At 44.5% G+C, this 16233-nt stretch overlaps 1 protein-coding gene across 2 annotated transcripts; it reads left to right on the top strand.

The window, feature by feature from the left end:
- Window positions 1–174: 174 nt before the first annotated feature.
- On the top strand, window positions 175–14391 carry mcm7 (minichromosome maintenance complex component 7). Of its 2 annotated transcripts, none has more exons than XM_012857555.3 (15): window positions 175–205; window positions 3953–4032; window positions 5165–5329; window positions 5429–5553; window positions 5639–5819; window positions 5912–6049; window positions 7904–8053; window positions 8138–8252; window positions 8343–8474; window positions 8728–8811; window positions 9372–9583; window positions 9665–9930; window positions 10006–10174; window positions 12048–12157; window positions 13831–14391. In XM_012857555.3, exons 1-15 carry the CDS (start codon window positions 175–177, stop codon window positions 14045–14047), a joined length of 2175 nt encoding a protein of 724 aa, XP_012713009.3. In that variant the 3' UTR covers window positions 14048–14391. The 2 variants fall into 2 exon arrangements, with proteins under 2 accessions (XP_012713009.3, XP_035983081.1); XM_036127188.1 differs by lacking the exon at window positions 175–205 and adding an exon at window positions 3293–3346 and having other exon boundaries at window positions 13831–14047.
- The last annotated feature ends 1842 nt before the right edge of the window (window positions 14392–16233 follow it).

A 16233-nucleotide genomic window follows, 5' to 3' on the forward strand; every position in this document is an offset into this window, starting at 1 on the left:
TGTCAGAGTGGCGCCAGTTCTTTTGCACAGCGACCAGGAGAAGTTGTGCTGGCTGCGTGTGAATGAATCCAGGCTCGCCGTGATAGAAAAGCAGACAAAAACCCGGCATAAAAACTGCGCTTTTATTCGCCTGCGACTGAAGGTTCTTTTGGGGGGACGCTCAAGGCTACAGGCATGGCTCGTAAAGATTATGCGGCGGAAAAAGGTAAATACTCTTGTCAATCGTAGAGCAACATGGCAGCAACAGGTTGGCCGCAGTAACCAACTCCTTAAAAGACCTGTCAAGAATAAGCAAAAGAAAATACGCGTATGGCTGCGTGGAATAGAAAGTTGGGCCGGATTGAGTTTTAATTACTTTGAGTAAACCGTGTGATAAATAACCTAACATCTGAGCTTATGTAAAAGGCTGCTGTTGGGTTTTATACGCTTGTATGGAAGCTGTTTTAACAAAGGGGCCGCGAAAGGCTGGCGTTTTCAAGTTTTCTCAACTTTTCTGAGCTTTATTCGGGTCTGCAGTGAAGCAAGCAGCCCTGCGTTTGTCTGCGAGCTTGTGACTGAGCGGTGACCCGGATGGAGCCTTAAACAAAGGAGCTAGGCGCCACCGAGCAGCCACATGTCCGACAACAACTACAACCTATTAACGGGGTTTTTTAGTCCCGCAAGGGTCTGTGTTCGCCGAGAGGTGGCCATCTTTGGAGAAGTCTTTCATAATTCCATCATAAAACACGAATATAACAGGAAAGGCAATGTTTGGGAATCAAACACGATTTAAATTGATAATAAAAAAGGCTGATTCATAAAGGCTTTAAAGCGCTCTGTTTTATATTTGGCAGTGCACACAGATTTTTGTGGGTTTCTTTTTTTTATGTGGCCCACATGTTTCCCCGATCAAACGCTGTTTTCTCTGCTGCTCTGCCTGGCTAAGCAGCGAGCTAGCTCCTGCACCGGCCGTCAGTCAATGAGCCATTTTGGATTCTGCGCTGCGTTCACGGACGGCTTGGTAAAATCAGTTGCTGCGTTTACCTCCGACTTTGTCCTGAAGAACGTCTCTTTTAATCAATGGATTTAAGCTGTTTGTTTTCTTGTTTTAATTTCACGTGTGTGTAAGACGGATACGAAATGCCTTTTGATTTATTTTTTGCTCAAATACGACACTGAAGTTGACATGCGAATCCAAGCTTCCGGCTCGGTACCGCTTTAAAGGGCTTTTACCCTGGTTTAAAAATCTCAACGCTAACAGGAATCAAACCTGGACTGGATTTTCTACACAAAGTAAAAGTGCCGATTTCAAAGTTGATGTTTTTTTTCCTTCTAGGGTACCTTACACGTCTGATGGAGACCCTGTTTGAACACTTTGCATGGAGGTTGATGCCCTAGCAGACCCTAAATCTGGAGTGTCTGAACTTTTCATCGCATGGGCTGAAATTGTCAAATTAAAGTTTCAAAAACTGCAGTAATACAAAATTTAAATTACCATTTTTTTGACTATTTAACTTGGTACACAACAGGACAGTGATGTGCAGACCAATCAAGATGGTGGTCCACTTTACAAATAATGTTTGCCTTGGTTGAGAGTGAAAAGCTTTAGCAATAATGAGATGTGGGTCTGCCTGATTTTTATTTTATTTTTTTTAATCACTTGCTGTATTTAGCTCATTTAAATAAATTAAAAGCAATTAAATATACAAATTAAGCACCTGTGCTGGTGGGCTAAATCATTCTGGAACTGCACTTGGGGTCGCCCTGCTACAATCAGTCCAGGGGCTGCAAATGGTCCCTGGGGGCCGCACTTTGGACACCACCACCCTAAAGGATCGTCGGCATGACGTCGATCAGCTGTTTGTTTTTAATGGGGGGGAGGGGGGGACAGGTGCTGGTTATTTTGCCATTTGGTAACTTTTCTGTTTAGTCATTTGTGAGGAAATGTGGTTAGGATGTCCAGTTGTTATACATTTTTTTATATCTCCCTTGGAAGGGAGAACATTTTTATATCTCCCTTGGAAGCTAAAGTGTTTAAACTCCCCACAAATTGGTGCAAATTGACATCCCATAGAAGTCTCAGAACCCAGGAAAAAGTCCACTATGTAGGGACCAGAAGACGTCTGAAACGCCAGATCTCCACAAACGCTTGAAGATGCTGCTGACTTCAGTTTAGCTGATGAAAATCGGCTTGAAATGTAATTACCGGCCTCCCTGGTTTATTTATGGCTTTAGTCCTAGATGGACTTATCGGTTCGTTTAATTTAAATTTTGCAAAGTCCAGAAAGAGATTCGGAACTTATTATTTTAATTTTTTTTTTTTTACATTTAGGCTACCCTATTAAACTCCACTCTGGTTGAAAACTGCAGAGACAAATCCAACCTGGACTAAGTTACGCTTCACTGCATACAAATTATTTACAGCTACGTTTTGCTGCCCTTTTTATTGCATTTGTTACAACAAAAAGTATATTTTGGGTTATTGTTTTTTTTTACAACTGGGCATATTGGGGCTGCACCTGGCGGTAATGCGGGTCTTGCTCTGGTTGTTGGGTGGCTGGGCTCCACCGTGGTGAACGGGTATGGAGCCCACAGTGGAGCTGCTGCTTCTCTGCATCGAAAGGAGCCAGTTGTGGTGGTTTGGGCGTCTGATCAGGACGGCCGCCCGCACCTTTGTTGTTTTCCAGCACAGGGAAGACCCAATCTCAGATTAATTACGGTTTTCACCCCAAATCCCATTTAAGATGTTATAAGTGCCCAATTTAAAAAAAAAAAAAAAAAAAAAAAAAAAACACACGTTCACATATGCAGTTCTTGTTAAACATTGTTAGAACGAGACCTTTATTATCTGAACAAAGATAATAGTCACAGAATCTGTAACTAGTGTAGAATAATTTAGTTTAGGTTTCCCAGGGGCTTTATATGTTAAATCACCCCAGCAGCCTTTTACTAAAGCTGCCACTCGGATGCTGGCTGCAGCCTCTCTACAACCCAATCCACCTCGTTTTTAAAAACTCACCCTCAGCGTATATTTAAATTAATAACCTAATGAATCCTTTATCGGACACGGTGTAGCGGGGCGAGCTCAACTCAAAGCCCGGGCTTTAAGGCGTCGAACCGGCCGCTGGGAGCCGGGCTGCTGAGCGGGGCGGCGGGCCACCGCCGGCAGCTAACCCCGGCTAGCGCCAGAAGATGGCTGGCCGAGCTCCGGGAACAACAACCGGGACTGTTTTCGCGCGCGGAAGGGATCGCGGAGGGATACCGCGGTGACGGGGCACAAAAAGCCATGTGCTGCTTTGTTTACAAAAACATCCTCGAACATGGAAATTAACCAGCCGCGCCGCGAGTTTCCTCCCGCCCCCTCAAAGTAAGTGGACTAAATTTAAGAGATAAAATCGTGGGAGTTTCGTTCCTCCCAACGCGGAAATCAATACAGCTTTTAGTTGTGGCTCTTCTTCTTCCTTCTTTTTTTTTTTCTTCTCGCGAAGTGAGGATGTTTTCTAAAGAAAAGAAAAAGGAGGAGGAGGAGGGGGGGGGGGGTGAACTGAGCAGCGCTGCCTGTTGTGTTTACCTTCTCGCCCTGGAGCGATCTGCTGCGCAGCGCCTGTTTTATTTCACTCTAAAAACTGCGACAGGAGGTCCATCCAGGTGGGAAAGGCTTCATGTTGGGCACCAGCGGCGCTTTAGGCTGAGCTGTAGCAATAGTGACTCATCGAGATTACAGGATGCCATGTTACTCAACAAAAAGAGGAGGAGAAGGAGGAGGAGGGGGGTCGGTGCAGGACAACAAATTAGCTCCCAGCATGCAGGCCCTCTGCTGTTGTTGGGAATCAAGTGTTCTGCTTTAAACTCTCTGAGCTCGGTGTTTGCTATGACTATGAAAAAATAAAAATACTCTGAAAATGTTTTTTTTATTATTGTTATTATTGATTTTTGGTAAAACAGAGATTGTGTGCATTGTGTTTTTTTGCAGAGAAGTGCAAAAGGTTCCTGCAGGAGTTTTACACGGAGGATGACAACGGGAAGAAGGTGTTTAAATATGGAGCACAGCTGGTGAGTGCCAGCAGGCCAGAACTGCTGCAGGTTGTGGTGCGCGCCTGTTCTTTTTGTCTCAAGATTATATATTTTTATTTGTGTTTTTTTTTTTCATGATTCCAAAGCTACATTTACCAAAAAAAAAAAAAAAAATTATCATTATTTCTGGAAAAAGGAAATAAAATCCGTCACCCTGGTGTTGAGCATCTGGCGCATTAAGTATTTGTCACGTTGGGAATGTTTAATAAACTTAAATTTAAATACAGAATATGTTAAACGAATTATTTGACTAGCACCATATTTAATTAAATTTAAGCTGGGTGTTAATTTTTTTTTTTTTTTTTTTTGTGGTTTATATCCGCCCTTCAGTCCAGAGCTAATTTTTCCCTCGTCAACAGGTTACAGACTCCAGTTATTTGTCCAGTTCATTTAAATGCATCGACCAACATGATGTAATCTGAAGTTTTTAGAGTTTAATGAAGGTTGGTAACGTGTTTTGATGCATTAATAGAGATAATCTTGTGTGTTCCTCATGCGGTGGGATTTAAAAATTAAACTGCACATTTGTTCTGCGTTTGTGTCGTAGTAGCGAGGGGGAAATAAAATTTGGTTGTAATAACTGGGCTCAAACGCAACAAAATAAGTAAAATAAACTGGGATCAGACGGGAAGAGCTGGAGATCAGTTCCTCTGAGATTTGATGAACAACTTTCTCGTCTGCAAGAAAACACAGAAGTGATCGAGTTCAATTGAAATGTTTCCGCTCTGTTGAACACGTTTAGTGATTTAATCATACCCTTTTTTTATTTTTATTTCCCCCGACCCAACTAGCTGGTTCCGTTACTTTCTTGATCCCATATAAGCAAAATTAAGTAGCAACAGTATTACATTATGACAGTGTAAAGTAGGGGAGGTGAAATAGATCTGAGTTTGGGTTATTGTTAGTTATAAGTGTTCATAATTCTTTCTTTGTGAGTTTGAATGGACGAATTTTTCATGCAACCGTTTTGTTTTCGTAACTTTTCCCAGACGCGGAGTATTTAGCTGAGGGGAGAACCCGTCTAGCCTTTGCCTGTAGGGTTCTGGTTCTGGTTTTAGAGCGCGGGCGTCGCCGTGTTTGCAGACTTGTCTGACTGTGCCCGTCTGCTCAGGTGGCGCTGGCCCACCGGGAGCAGGTGTCCCTCTCCGTGGAGCTGGACGACGTGGCCGAGGAAGACCCCGAGCTGGTGGAGAGCGTCTGCGAGAACGCCAAGCGCTACACGGGCCTGTTTGCCGACGCCGTCCACGAGCTGCTGCCGGAGTACAAAGAACGAGACGTAGGCGGCTCTTCTTCTTTTTTTGGCGTATGTTTCATGGAATGAGCGCCGTGCCGGGCGAACCGTCTCGGTATAACGTCGTTATCCCTCCGCGTGCAGGTGGTGGCCAAGGACTCTCTGGACGTGTATATCGAGCACAGGTTGATGATGGAGCAAAGGGGTCGTGACCCTGCTGACACCAGGGACCCTCGTAACCAGTACCCCCCTGAGCTCATGAGGAGATTGTAAGCAGAACCACAGCAGTTGTTGTCTGGCACGTAGAACCGGTTCTCATGTTTTTTTTTTTTGTTTGTTTGTTTTTTCCTACAGTGAGCTGTACTTTAAAGCTCCCAGCACCTCTAAGCCCAAGGTGGTGCGCGACATCCGGGCTGACAGCATCGGCCACCTGGTCGCGGTGCGGGGCATCGTGACCCGGGCCACCGAGGTCAAACCCATGATGGCCGTGGCGACGTACACGTGTGACCAGTGCGGCGCCGAGACTTACCAGCCAGTAAGATTAGATTTAAAAAATAAAATAACAGATCCTGCAGCGACGTCCTCACAGGCTCGTCCCGGTGACCACGTCTCCTTTGTGTCGGTCAGATCCAGTCCCCCACCTTCATGCCCCTCATCATGTGCCCCAGCCAGGAGTGCGTCACCAACAAGTCCGGAGGCCGGCTCTACCTGCAGACCAGAGGCTCCAAGTTTGTCAAGTTTCAGGAACTGCGCATCCAGGAGCACGTAAGGAAGTTCAGAAAACGGGATTTTCAGTCTGTATTAGTATTAGCTGAAGGTCTGTGTGACAGAAGCTGATCACAGCTGCTATTTTTTAAAAGAAAAGTGTAATTTAAATGGCAGCCTTTTATTTTGAATGCGCCAATATCGATTATTGTATCTATTATATTGGCACACATTATTTCACAATCATAATCAAACATTACTTTTCTTTTTAACATCTGGAATTTTTTGATTAATTTATTTCACTTTTCAAACCCGTAATTCTGACCCAGTGGCTATAAAAGTTGTTTGCTTCATATATTACCACTTCGTGTCACTTGGGTCATAATAATCTGACCCACTTGTGTCTGTTAAAGGTTTCCTGTACCAAACAAAGTCAAATCTGGTCTTTCCTAATCTAGTTTCATACACTTTAATGTTTGGAATAAGTGTTACTAATGTAGCTTTGGTTGCTTTGGGTTCAGTATGCAAATCAATTTTTTTTTAAACCTCTCAGTTCTTTAACTGCTATTTTAAAATTTTTAAACTAGAGGGATTTCCATAATATTGTTGCATTTTTGGTCTCTGATTCTTTTCCTAAAACAATTAGACGTAACCTAAATAGTTTAGAGCTTAGGACAAAACATTCTGGTTCATACAAATACGATTTAACGCTATAATATGTGTGTAGTTTTACATTATTCTATATATTATACGTATATATGTACAATAAAAAGTTTTGGGTCTATCGATGAACCTTGTGGTAAGCCACAATTTAGATTCAGTGTTTATGTCCAAATTATCTAAGTAGGGCTGGACGATATAGCCAAAACGTGTATCACGATACATTTCTTAATTTCAGTCGATGCGATATAATTAGGATGTGGGTATAAACAAAATAAAAGGCTCAAAGACTGCCAGTAATGTCCACAACTGATGGCTGTACAAACCTATTACAAGTATTTTGCCATGTTTATAAAACCTCTCCAATATAACATTTTAGAAATATTTACTTCAAAAAGTGACAAACATGTAAAATTACATGAAACCCAGAACGCCTGAATAATGCTATAAAATCAGAAATGTCATACCACCTTTTATTGAGTAAAGTTATATCGCAACACATATTGATAATGAATTATTGTCCACCCCTGTTAGTATTTTATATTTGTCTAAAAATGTTCATCATTGTATCGACAACTTTCCCACCAGCGAGCCGTTTGGTCCCAAAGTCGACTAACAGTCCAACAACCGACCCGAATCATTGCTTTACTTTCATCCAGCAGCTTTACTGCTGTCATGCTGGACATGTTTACCTGTGCTGGAAGTTAGGGCTGGACAATATAGGGAGGGGAAAAAGCATATCGATAAAATATAAATCATATTGATCCATATCGATAATTATCAACAAGTTCAAAACATATATTTTAAGTGCAGCCCTGGGCTTTTCGTGCTGCTGCTTAGGGACATATTTATAAATACAGAACACACAAACACTAAATTCAAACTTAACCTTTTTATACAAACCAACTTTTTACCAAAACTGCACGTTTTAAAAAGAGAACATGTGCTCTTTGAAGGGGGCGGAGCTTGTATCCTGAGTCTGCGTTTGTGATTGGTTGAGAGGACGTAATGACTGTAATATTAAACTACTTGGCTAGGAAGTAGGTTAAAGGCAGGAAAACTGTTATTCTATTGAAACTTTTTACTTTTTTCTATCATCGATATATATTATTTAATTATCATCCAGCCCCACTGGAATGATCAGGGCCTTAAATGTTGTAAAACCTCGGACGTGAGGGGAAAAGGGTGGTGTGGTTCGTAGCTGGAGAACAGATCGCCGCTGTGTTAATGCCGCCGTTCGCTGATGTTCTGCAGAGTGACCAGGTGCCTGTGGGTAACATTCCTCGGAGCATGACGGTGTACACGCGCGGTGAGAACACGCGCCTCGCTCAGCCCGGAGACCACGTCGCCATCACCGGCATCTTCCTCCCCCTGCTGCGCACCGGCTTCCTCCAGGCGGCGCAGGTGAGCCTCGTGGCCCGACACGGACGTATCGTTCCGTTTTTTGTTTTTGTTGTTTTCATGCCGACCGTGCGGTGGCTTCTTTAGGGACTTCTGTCAGAAACCTACCTGGAGGCTCACAGCATCACGCTCATGAACAAATCGGAGGACGACGAGCTGGGCAACGAGGAGCTGACCGAGGAGGAGCTCCGCAGCATCACAGGTGTCGATCCGGTAGGGGGTTTCCTCTGGCTCGTCTCCATCTTCCCGTCACTAACACGCCCGTGGTTGTTTGTTTTTTTTTTTTTCTCAGAGGAAGGGTTCTACGAGAAGCTCGCCGGCTCGATCGCGCCGGAGATCTACGGCCACGAGGACGTGAAGAAGGCTCTGCTGCTCCTGCTGGTGGGAGGAGTGGAACAAGCGCCGAAGGGCATGAAGATCAGAGGTGAGCATTCATGTTCTCTAAAGAAAATCACTATGATAACATAGACGTGCTTTATAATAGACCTAATAAAGGTTTAAACGTATCAAAGGAAACATTGATTTCAATTAAGTTTCTGTTTTGTGCTCCAGCTTCATTCAGTCTTTAGTTGTTTTATTTTTTTTCCCCTCCAAGTGTAACTGTCCTCATAGCAAGTTGTAATAATGGCACCCTTCTTTATTTTATTTATTTATTTATTTTTATTAATTTCCTTAAGGCAACATAAATATCTGCTTGATGGGAGACCCAGGAGTTGCCAAGTCCCAGCTGCTGTCCTACATCGACCGTCTGGCTGCTAGAAGTGAGTCCCGTCTCCTCCTCTTTTTAATATTTTATCTACTGAGGAATTTTCTGTCCCTCAAGGCTTCGCTTTGTGAAATATTAACTCTCCTCGTGGTTTAGTGCCCGTTCGCGCTAATCTTTGACCGCTAACGAGCAGAAAGCAGACCGGCAGGAGGTCCTCGGCCTAAAGCCTTCAAATTTAAAGTTATTTCTGTTGCACCGTCATAAAAAAATATTGTAGTTACTCATTAGGAATGGCTGCCAGTTTCATCTATCTTTATTCTGCTCTTTACAGCTTGGTTGGAGGTTTTAAGTATTATTTTTTTATGGCTTTCTTTCAGCCAGCTGACCAGCAGTGTGCAGCAACATGTAGGGGAGGGGCAGTCCTAAATTATTTAATGTAAAAAGTGACTGCAGCACTTTCCGGTCTCTTGTTAAAGCGTTTTAACGGGAAACAGCTTTTCACACCTTGATATCAGGAGCCGCTCCACTTTAGACGGGTTTAATTAGGTTAATTGGGTTAATTGAATCCAGATTTAGCTCCAGCCTCTGAAAACGCGTCCCTCCTTCTGCTCCCAGGTCAGTACACCACCGGCCGGGGCTCGTCCGGCGTCGGCCTGACTGCCGCCGTGATGAAGGACCCGCTGACGGGGGAAATGACTCTGGAGGGGGGCGCCCTGGTGCTGGCCGACCTGGGCATCTGCTGCATCGACGAGTTTGACAAGATGGCCGACGCCGACCGCACGGCCATCCACGAGGTCATGGAGCAGCAGACCATCTCCATCGCCAAGGTGCCGGCCCGCTCCCCGGACCTCGGGCCCCCGGTCGTTTCTGACCGGCCCCTCGTTTCTAACGGCGCTTCTGCTCCCCAGGCCGGCATCATGACCTCCCTGAACGCCCGCTGCTCCATCCTGGCCGCCGCCAACCCCGCCTACGGCCGCTACAACCCCCGCAAGAGCATCGAGCAGAACATCCAGCTGCCGGCGGCCCTGCTGTCGCGGTTCGACCTGCTCTGGCTCATCCAGGACAAGCCGGACGCCGACGCCGACCTGCGGCTGGCGCAGCACATCACCTACGTCCACCAGCATTCCCGCCAGCCGCCCACTCACTTCACGCCCATCGACATGAAGCTCATGAGGTGATCAGCAGAAAGACCACAGGCGGGTGAAGCCGAACACACGACGTTTGTTAATTATGTTTTTATTCCCTTCAGGCGTTACATTTCTCTGTGTAAGAGGCGTCAGCCGGTGGTGCCGGAGTCGCTGGCGGACTACATCACCGCTGCTTACGTGGAAATGAGGAAGGAGGCTCGGGTCAGCAGCGACACCACCTTCACCTCGGCCCGCACCCTCCTGTCCATCCTGCGCCTGTCCACCGCGCTGGTGAGGACCGCGGTTTCCCCTCGCCGACGGTCGTTTGTGTTTTTTTTAGGAGTTTTTTTTTTAGGAGTTTGTTTGGAGCTGACCCGCTCCGCCACAGCCCAGCGTGCGATAAAGTGCTTACAGTGCAGGTAGTGACGATAACCTGGTCTACTGCAGTGTGAGCACTTCCTTCCCACCCTGGACGAAGTCTTCAGGGGCCGACGGTGGTCCAGGCAACACTCCTCAGGTCTGGGGGGATAAAAAGAGTTTGGTTTTATAGTTTATCTTAAATTGAAAATCTTTCCTACCACGCTCAATGTGTTTAAGGCACTTTACAAAGTCAAATTCAATCAGATTTTCCTTATTTATTTAAGAGGGAGAATTTTTTTTTTTTTAGCATCTGTTGTAATTTAAACACCAACTTCTACCTTTTTTTTAAGTTGCCTGGAAAAACAAAAACTTTAGTTCGTAAAACAAATTTAGAGTTTCTGGGGGGCTTGCATGAGCGAAAAATTCACTTTTTCTAAAAAAAAAAAAAGTTCAGTACAGTTTGATCCCTGTTGCAGTAGAATATGGTCTGATTCAGGTTATAATTCTGACTGGTAAATATATCCAAGCGGCCGATTGAATCGACTTATTAACTCTGGACCAATTCCTTCTATTGAACAAGCACATGGCGACAGTGGGAAGGACAGGTTTGCATGCCTAGCAAAGCATCTGCATGTTTTCTTTTTTACAATTAATATAAAGGTATAAAAGATCACAAGCTGCACATTTTAAAGAATCTACTTAGTTTAAATTGGACTCGTCAATCAGTTTACTTGTGACCAGATTCGCCTGTTTGTACCTTGATGGGCTGAGGTACCAAAAAATACAAAACATTTTTTTCTTCTTCTCCCGTTTAAAAAAAGAGCCATTAAAAGCACATGTTTTAGGTTTTTATTGACCTGGAATACTTGAGTTTTTATTGCGTTTGATAGTTTATAAGTTATATCCAGATCTGATAAAGGTTAGAGACGTGTTTTAAAGCTTTAATGAGATAATCTTGGGGTTTTCTTGGATTCAAAAGTACCTCCTATGTAAAAAGTTGATCTTTTTCTGATGTTGTTGCCTTTAAGAAGGGGGAGAAAACAAGAAAAGATGAACCTGCAGATCAGAAAACCAGAAATCTATTAGCCAGAAATGCCCTGATGTGTGTAAACGTGGAGGATTTGGATAATAAAACCCAGTCAGGTCGAGCATTTTACAATCAAACGTCCAATATTGTATAAAGCCTTGGGGAGATCTAAACGTCTGTGTCTGGAGAGGTATGAAATGTAAAGTATGAGTGGCAGATGTAGACCTTTCCTGGATCTGCCTCTGGTCGTCAAAAGTGCTGTTTGTGCAGGTAGCTTTCATCCACCTACTGCAAAACCAGCACTTCAGGCTAACAGGTGGGCGACATACTGCAGAGGGCCACCAGGGGGCACCCTGCTGCCACAGGTTTTGGCAACTTGTGATAATTTGTACTCCTCCAGAACCAACGCCGGGCTTGTTGTTTTTTAAAGTCTGGTTCTGGCCAGCTTTGCAGGGTGGGCAGTCAGCCTGTGTTCAATCGGAGCAGCTGTGCAAACCCATGCAAAACTGACCATGGCCAGCGCTGTCATCAGATCGTCTTCGGATCTCCTGCTCGTTTGGGTTCTGTTCACCACCCGCCGAGAGACTAGCTGGTTTTGAGAGGCGGAGACTTGGGCAATTGCCGGCCATCCCAGAGGGCATTGCACTTGTCTCGGTCTGACAGTGCCGGCAGAGCGCAGCCAACGCGGACGGTGGACCCCGGCTGGACGTTCTGACGTTGTTGTTGTTCACGCGCGTCTCCTCTCTTTAAACCGCCCGTACCTCCCCGCCTCCTCAGGCCCGCCTCCGGATGATGGACACGGTGGAGAAGGAAGACGTCAACGAGGCGATGAGGCTGATGGAGATGTCCAAAGATTCCCTGCAGCCTGACAAGTCCAGCACCTCCAGGTTGGTGTTAGAAGTCGCCGTCGGGGCTTAGCTCCTTAATGGGCTTCTTGTGTTTTAATCACAGCGGCTGTTTGCGCTGGCGGAAGCTGTAAAGCCCTCTCTGGGGTTTTATGGAGCTCTGCTCATGGAAACGGGCTTCTAAAGCAACGCCTGCACACCTTTTCATGTCTGCATCAGCTCCTAAGATTAAAAAGCGTAGCTTTTGTGCTTTTAAAGGACAAATTGGGGAAACCTGATGTGAAGCCTCGGTTTGCTGCGTAGTCTGGAAAAGAGTTTGTGCGACTGGATTAGGAGGGAAAAATGAACGCAATGTTAGAATTTTCTGCAATTATTACCCCATTCTGTGCTTTTAAAAGCTAAAAATTACAACCCCTCAAAATAAAGTGCATTTAAGGGGCTGTTGCAAATATTTTAATGCATCAACAAATTTATGATCTGAATAATACATTTTTGCCTTCATCTTTACTGCATACCACTTAATAGCACCACTATCTAGAAATTAAAATACGAGCAGAACTGGAAACTCAGTTATATATTTTATATTAAAACGTTGTCTGCGTTATTGTCAACTCTACTGAGTTTGTTCGGTTTAATGTTTAGCATCCATACAATTAAATGCGATTTTTTTTTTTTTTTTTTTTTTTTAAATGAAATGAAGTAAAACTGATATGGCCGTCTGCTTACTAGCATGCAATTTAGTTAAAGTTGAGCTTGCATATAAACATTTAAAATAATGCAGGAGAGACGCGTTTCTAACTTCAGAGCTTTTGCGCTTTAGGGAACCTTCCTGCGGCGTTGTTTTTTCGCTAAGCTTCAGCAGCGCCTGAACGCTAACCTTGCCAGCGAGATGAATTTGTGTCCAAACCAAAAAAAGGTTTGGGCCAATCATGTTGCAGTATTGTGGTTTAAGGCGGGACATACAGGTGCGACGAAAGCTGCTGAACCAACATAACCATGGCAGCGCAGCAGGAGGAGGACACATAGCTGCTGCTGTCACATCTGTTTTGTTACAATCTATGAAAGAAGAAAAGCAGGAAGTCCCTTGACCAACTTATCTTCTGGTTTCTCATGGCGTCTGCTGGTTACATTTGTTACCGTTATTGGCTAAAACCAGCCTTTGGTAGGCGGGCACTAGGTGTCGCTTCGCCCCAATCAGCTCAGAGTTCTGCTTAATGGACCCTCCTTTCCCCAAACGGAGCAATCCCTGGTTTATAATGTAGAACTGACCAGGTTACCTTCATGATTTCTCTCCTGCTGCTAATGCAGGGCGCCGCTGCTGCGGTTCGCTGCAAATCGCTCGATCAAAGGTGTTTATTAATGCAGAGCAAAGCGTCTCAGCTCTATTAATGAACGGATTAAATATTAAAGATCTCGAAAGGTCTTTAAAAGAAGTTGTGCTGATTGGAGAAGTCTGAGCTTGGCGCGTTTTAAAGTGGAACAGAGCAGAAGATTTGTCCTTCTAGTATTTGTCATTTGAGTAAAACAAAACTCTGTTGCAGCGTCTTAACGGCAAATTTATTTCACTCAAAATCCAGAATGTTGTTAAAAAGTACAACTGTAACCCAGTGGGAAGAAACCAAGCAGGGTTAATAGTTTGGGGCTTATTTTTCCTGCTGAGTACATATTCTAAGGTAAGACACGCCGTCTGACCTCTGAACCCTTCTCCTCTGCAGGGCCCAGCGTCCGGCGGACGTCATCTTCTCCCTGGTGCGTGAGCTCGCCACAGAGGGCCGCGGCGGGTCGGGCGGCGTGGTCCGCATGGCCGAGGCGGAGCAGCGCTGCGTCTCGCGCGGCTTCACGCCCGCTCAGTTCCAGGAGGCGCTGGAGGAGTACGAGGAGCTGAACGTGTGGCAGATCAACCAGGCCCGCACCAGGATCACCTTCGTCTGAACCAGCCTGGCCACGCCTACCCCAGACCCAGACCGGCCTCTTTGGGGGTTCTCCCTCCCGCGTTAGTCGGGCAGAACATGGACTTCCTTCTATGCCCGACTTGTTTTTGAAAGAACCTCGTTGCTTTTTCCCAGTTCAAGAACCCGGCTATCTATTAAACTGCTTGTAAATATGTATGTCAGAACGTGGAATAGTGTTGTCTCTGCAGTTTATTGCTGAAAGCATCAAGCTGATGTAGAGAATTTCTGTATATTTTATACTTTAAGGCTTTGTAATGCAAATCAAGTGGAGTTAATCTTGCGTTTGTATTTGATGAGAGTTCTAATAAACGCTTCAGTGCTCTACGTCATGTCCGCCTGGCTTCTTTTGGCACAGGGAGATGAAAACACAAACACCTGGTTTGGGTCAGTGACGCCGGCCGGCAGAACCTACACGGATACAAGTAACTAGAAAAAGCTGTTCCTGTGTAACAGCGAGTGAGAATGCTAATCTGCAGAATGATATGAGCAGAAGAGAAAAAGTAGATGAAAAACATTTAAATCAGATTTGAAGAATTAGAAAAAATTGAAGAAATAGAAGAATGTGGAAAATTTTGAAGAATTTGAAAAAAAAATTGAAGAAATTTGTATCAATTTGAATTGATTTCAATTGAAACAGCCAAAAAAGTCGCACAAAAAGTGAATATTTTAAAAAGAGTAAAAGTTAGCATAACCATGAGATAAAGCAGTCATGCTGGGGAAACGAGTCGAACGTTTTGCTGTATAGCATTCTCACTGATTATGGTTCTTTGTGTCACGGAAAGAATTTACATACCTTTCCAACTTGGTCCATCGCATAACTTTGAGTTTCTGCTCAGATGAACATCACAAAGTGACGCAGAATTTTGAGGTAGATAAAAAAGAATAATTGAGTAAAATTTGTGTGTGTGTGTGTATATATATATATATATATATATATATATATATATATATATATATATATATATATATACACACACAGTATTAACCACACAAAGGAGCAGGTATGAGTGCTGTCAGCTCTATACAGTGACTTCCAGCCAGATCAGTAGAAACAGACTTCATGAAGGTGGCTTGAGGGCCTGACATCCTCTATAGATCCTGCCCTCACTGACCTTCAGCACAATGGAAAAGGCGGTTTAGTCACTGGAGCCTTGTTCTTTTCCCAGATGAGTGGAGGCTCCCTCTGAGCTCATCTGACAGACATAAAAGGTTCTGGAGAAGCTGCTGCAGGTGGCGGATCATTTTAGGTCTAGGAAGGCATGTCCATGGATGGACACACAGACCTGGACAGGATAAAGGTATCGGGATGAACATGTTAGACCTCTGGTGCAGTGGGTCCTGGGTACTTCCTGGTGTGCGATGATGCCCAGTTTCATGTGGTGTGAGCGTGCAGCAAGTTCCTGGAGGATGAAGGAAGCAATAACCCTGACTGGCCTTAATGCTCTGCTGGCCTAGAGCCAACAGAACATCTCTGGGTCGTCACGTTTAGGTCTGTACGACACCACCGGGTTGGCTGGTTTTCAGAGGTTTTTATTTCTTGGCCCCTAAATGTAGAACCAGACTTTTTAAAAACAGCTTTGTTCCTCCTGCTGTGGCTGAAATGATGCTGACAAAGGTTTTCAGGGATTTTATTGGATTTCAATGAATTTTGTATTTCTTTTAGGGAAATGTTAAAGACATGTTGCTTTGTGTGTTGACTTCAGTTGTGCTACGCAAATCTACCTATAGGTATAATAAAGTAACCCTGATCCTTTTGTTTCTATCAAATTATATTTTCATATTAAAGGCTGAAAGTTTTGGCTAATTCTTTAAAAAAAAAAGAAAGCTCAAACACATTCAGATTGAAATCTTTATTTGTCATTGACATTGTACATTTCAATGAAATTTGTCTCCTGCATTTAAACCATCCCTTAGGGAGCGTTGGGCAGCTAGCAAAGCACCTGGGGAGCAATCAGGGGCTACGGCTCTTGCTCGGGGGCCACAGTGGCAGTCTGCGGGGATTGAACCGGGCACCTGTAGCCTTCTCAGAGCGCAAGTGCTGCTCTAACCACTAGGCCTCCTCTCCACTATGAATGGATGAGGTCTGTGAGCTTTAACTATAATCTTGACAAATATTCCTGGATGGACTTAGGTGTGGGCTTTGACTAGGCCATTTTTTTCCATCAT

The sequence above is a fragment of the Fundulus heteroclitus genome, chromosome 23 (genome assembly GCF_011125445.2).
Source record: "Fundulus heteroclitus isolate FHET01 chromosome 23, MU-UCD_Fhet_4.1, whole genome shotgun sequence".
Classification (NCBI taxonomy): Eukaryota; Metazoa; Chordata; class Actinopteri; order Cyprinodontiformes; family Fundulidae; genus Fundulus; species Fundulus heteroclitus.

Excerpts from the sequence above, each read along its gene's own strand:
- mcm7 (XM_012857555.3), top strand. The coding sequence starts at position 175 with ATGGCTCGTAAAGATTATGCGGCGGAAAAAG. Across the intron at positions 5,554-5,638 it reads CCTGAGCTCATGAGGAGATT|TGAGCTGTACTTTAAAGCTC; the intron begins GTAAGCAGAACC and ends TTTTTCCTACAG. Across the intron at positions 6,050-7,903 it reads AACTGCGCATCCAGGAGCAC|AGTGACCAGGTGCCTGTGGG; the intron begins GTAAGGAAGTTC and ends GATGTTCTGCAG.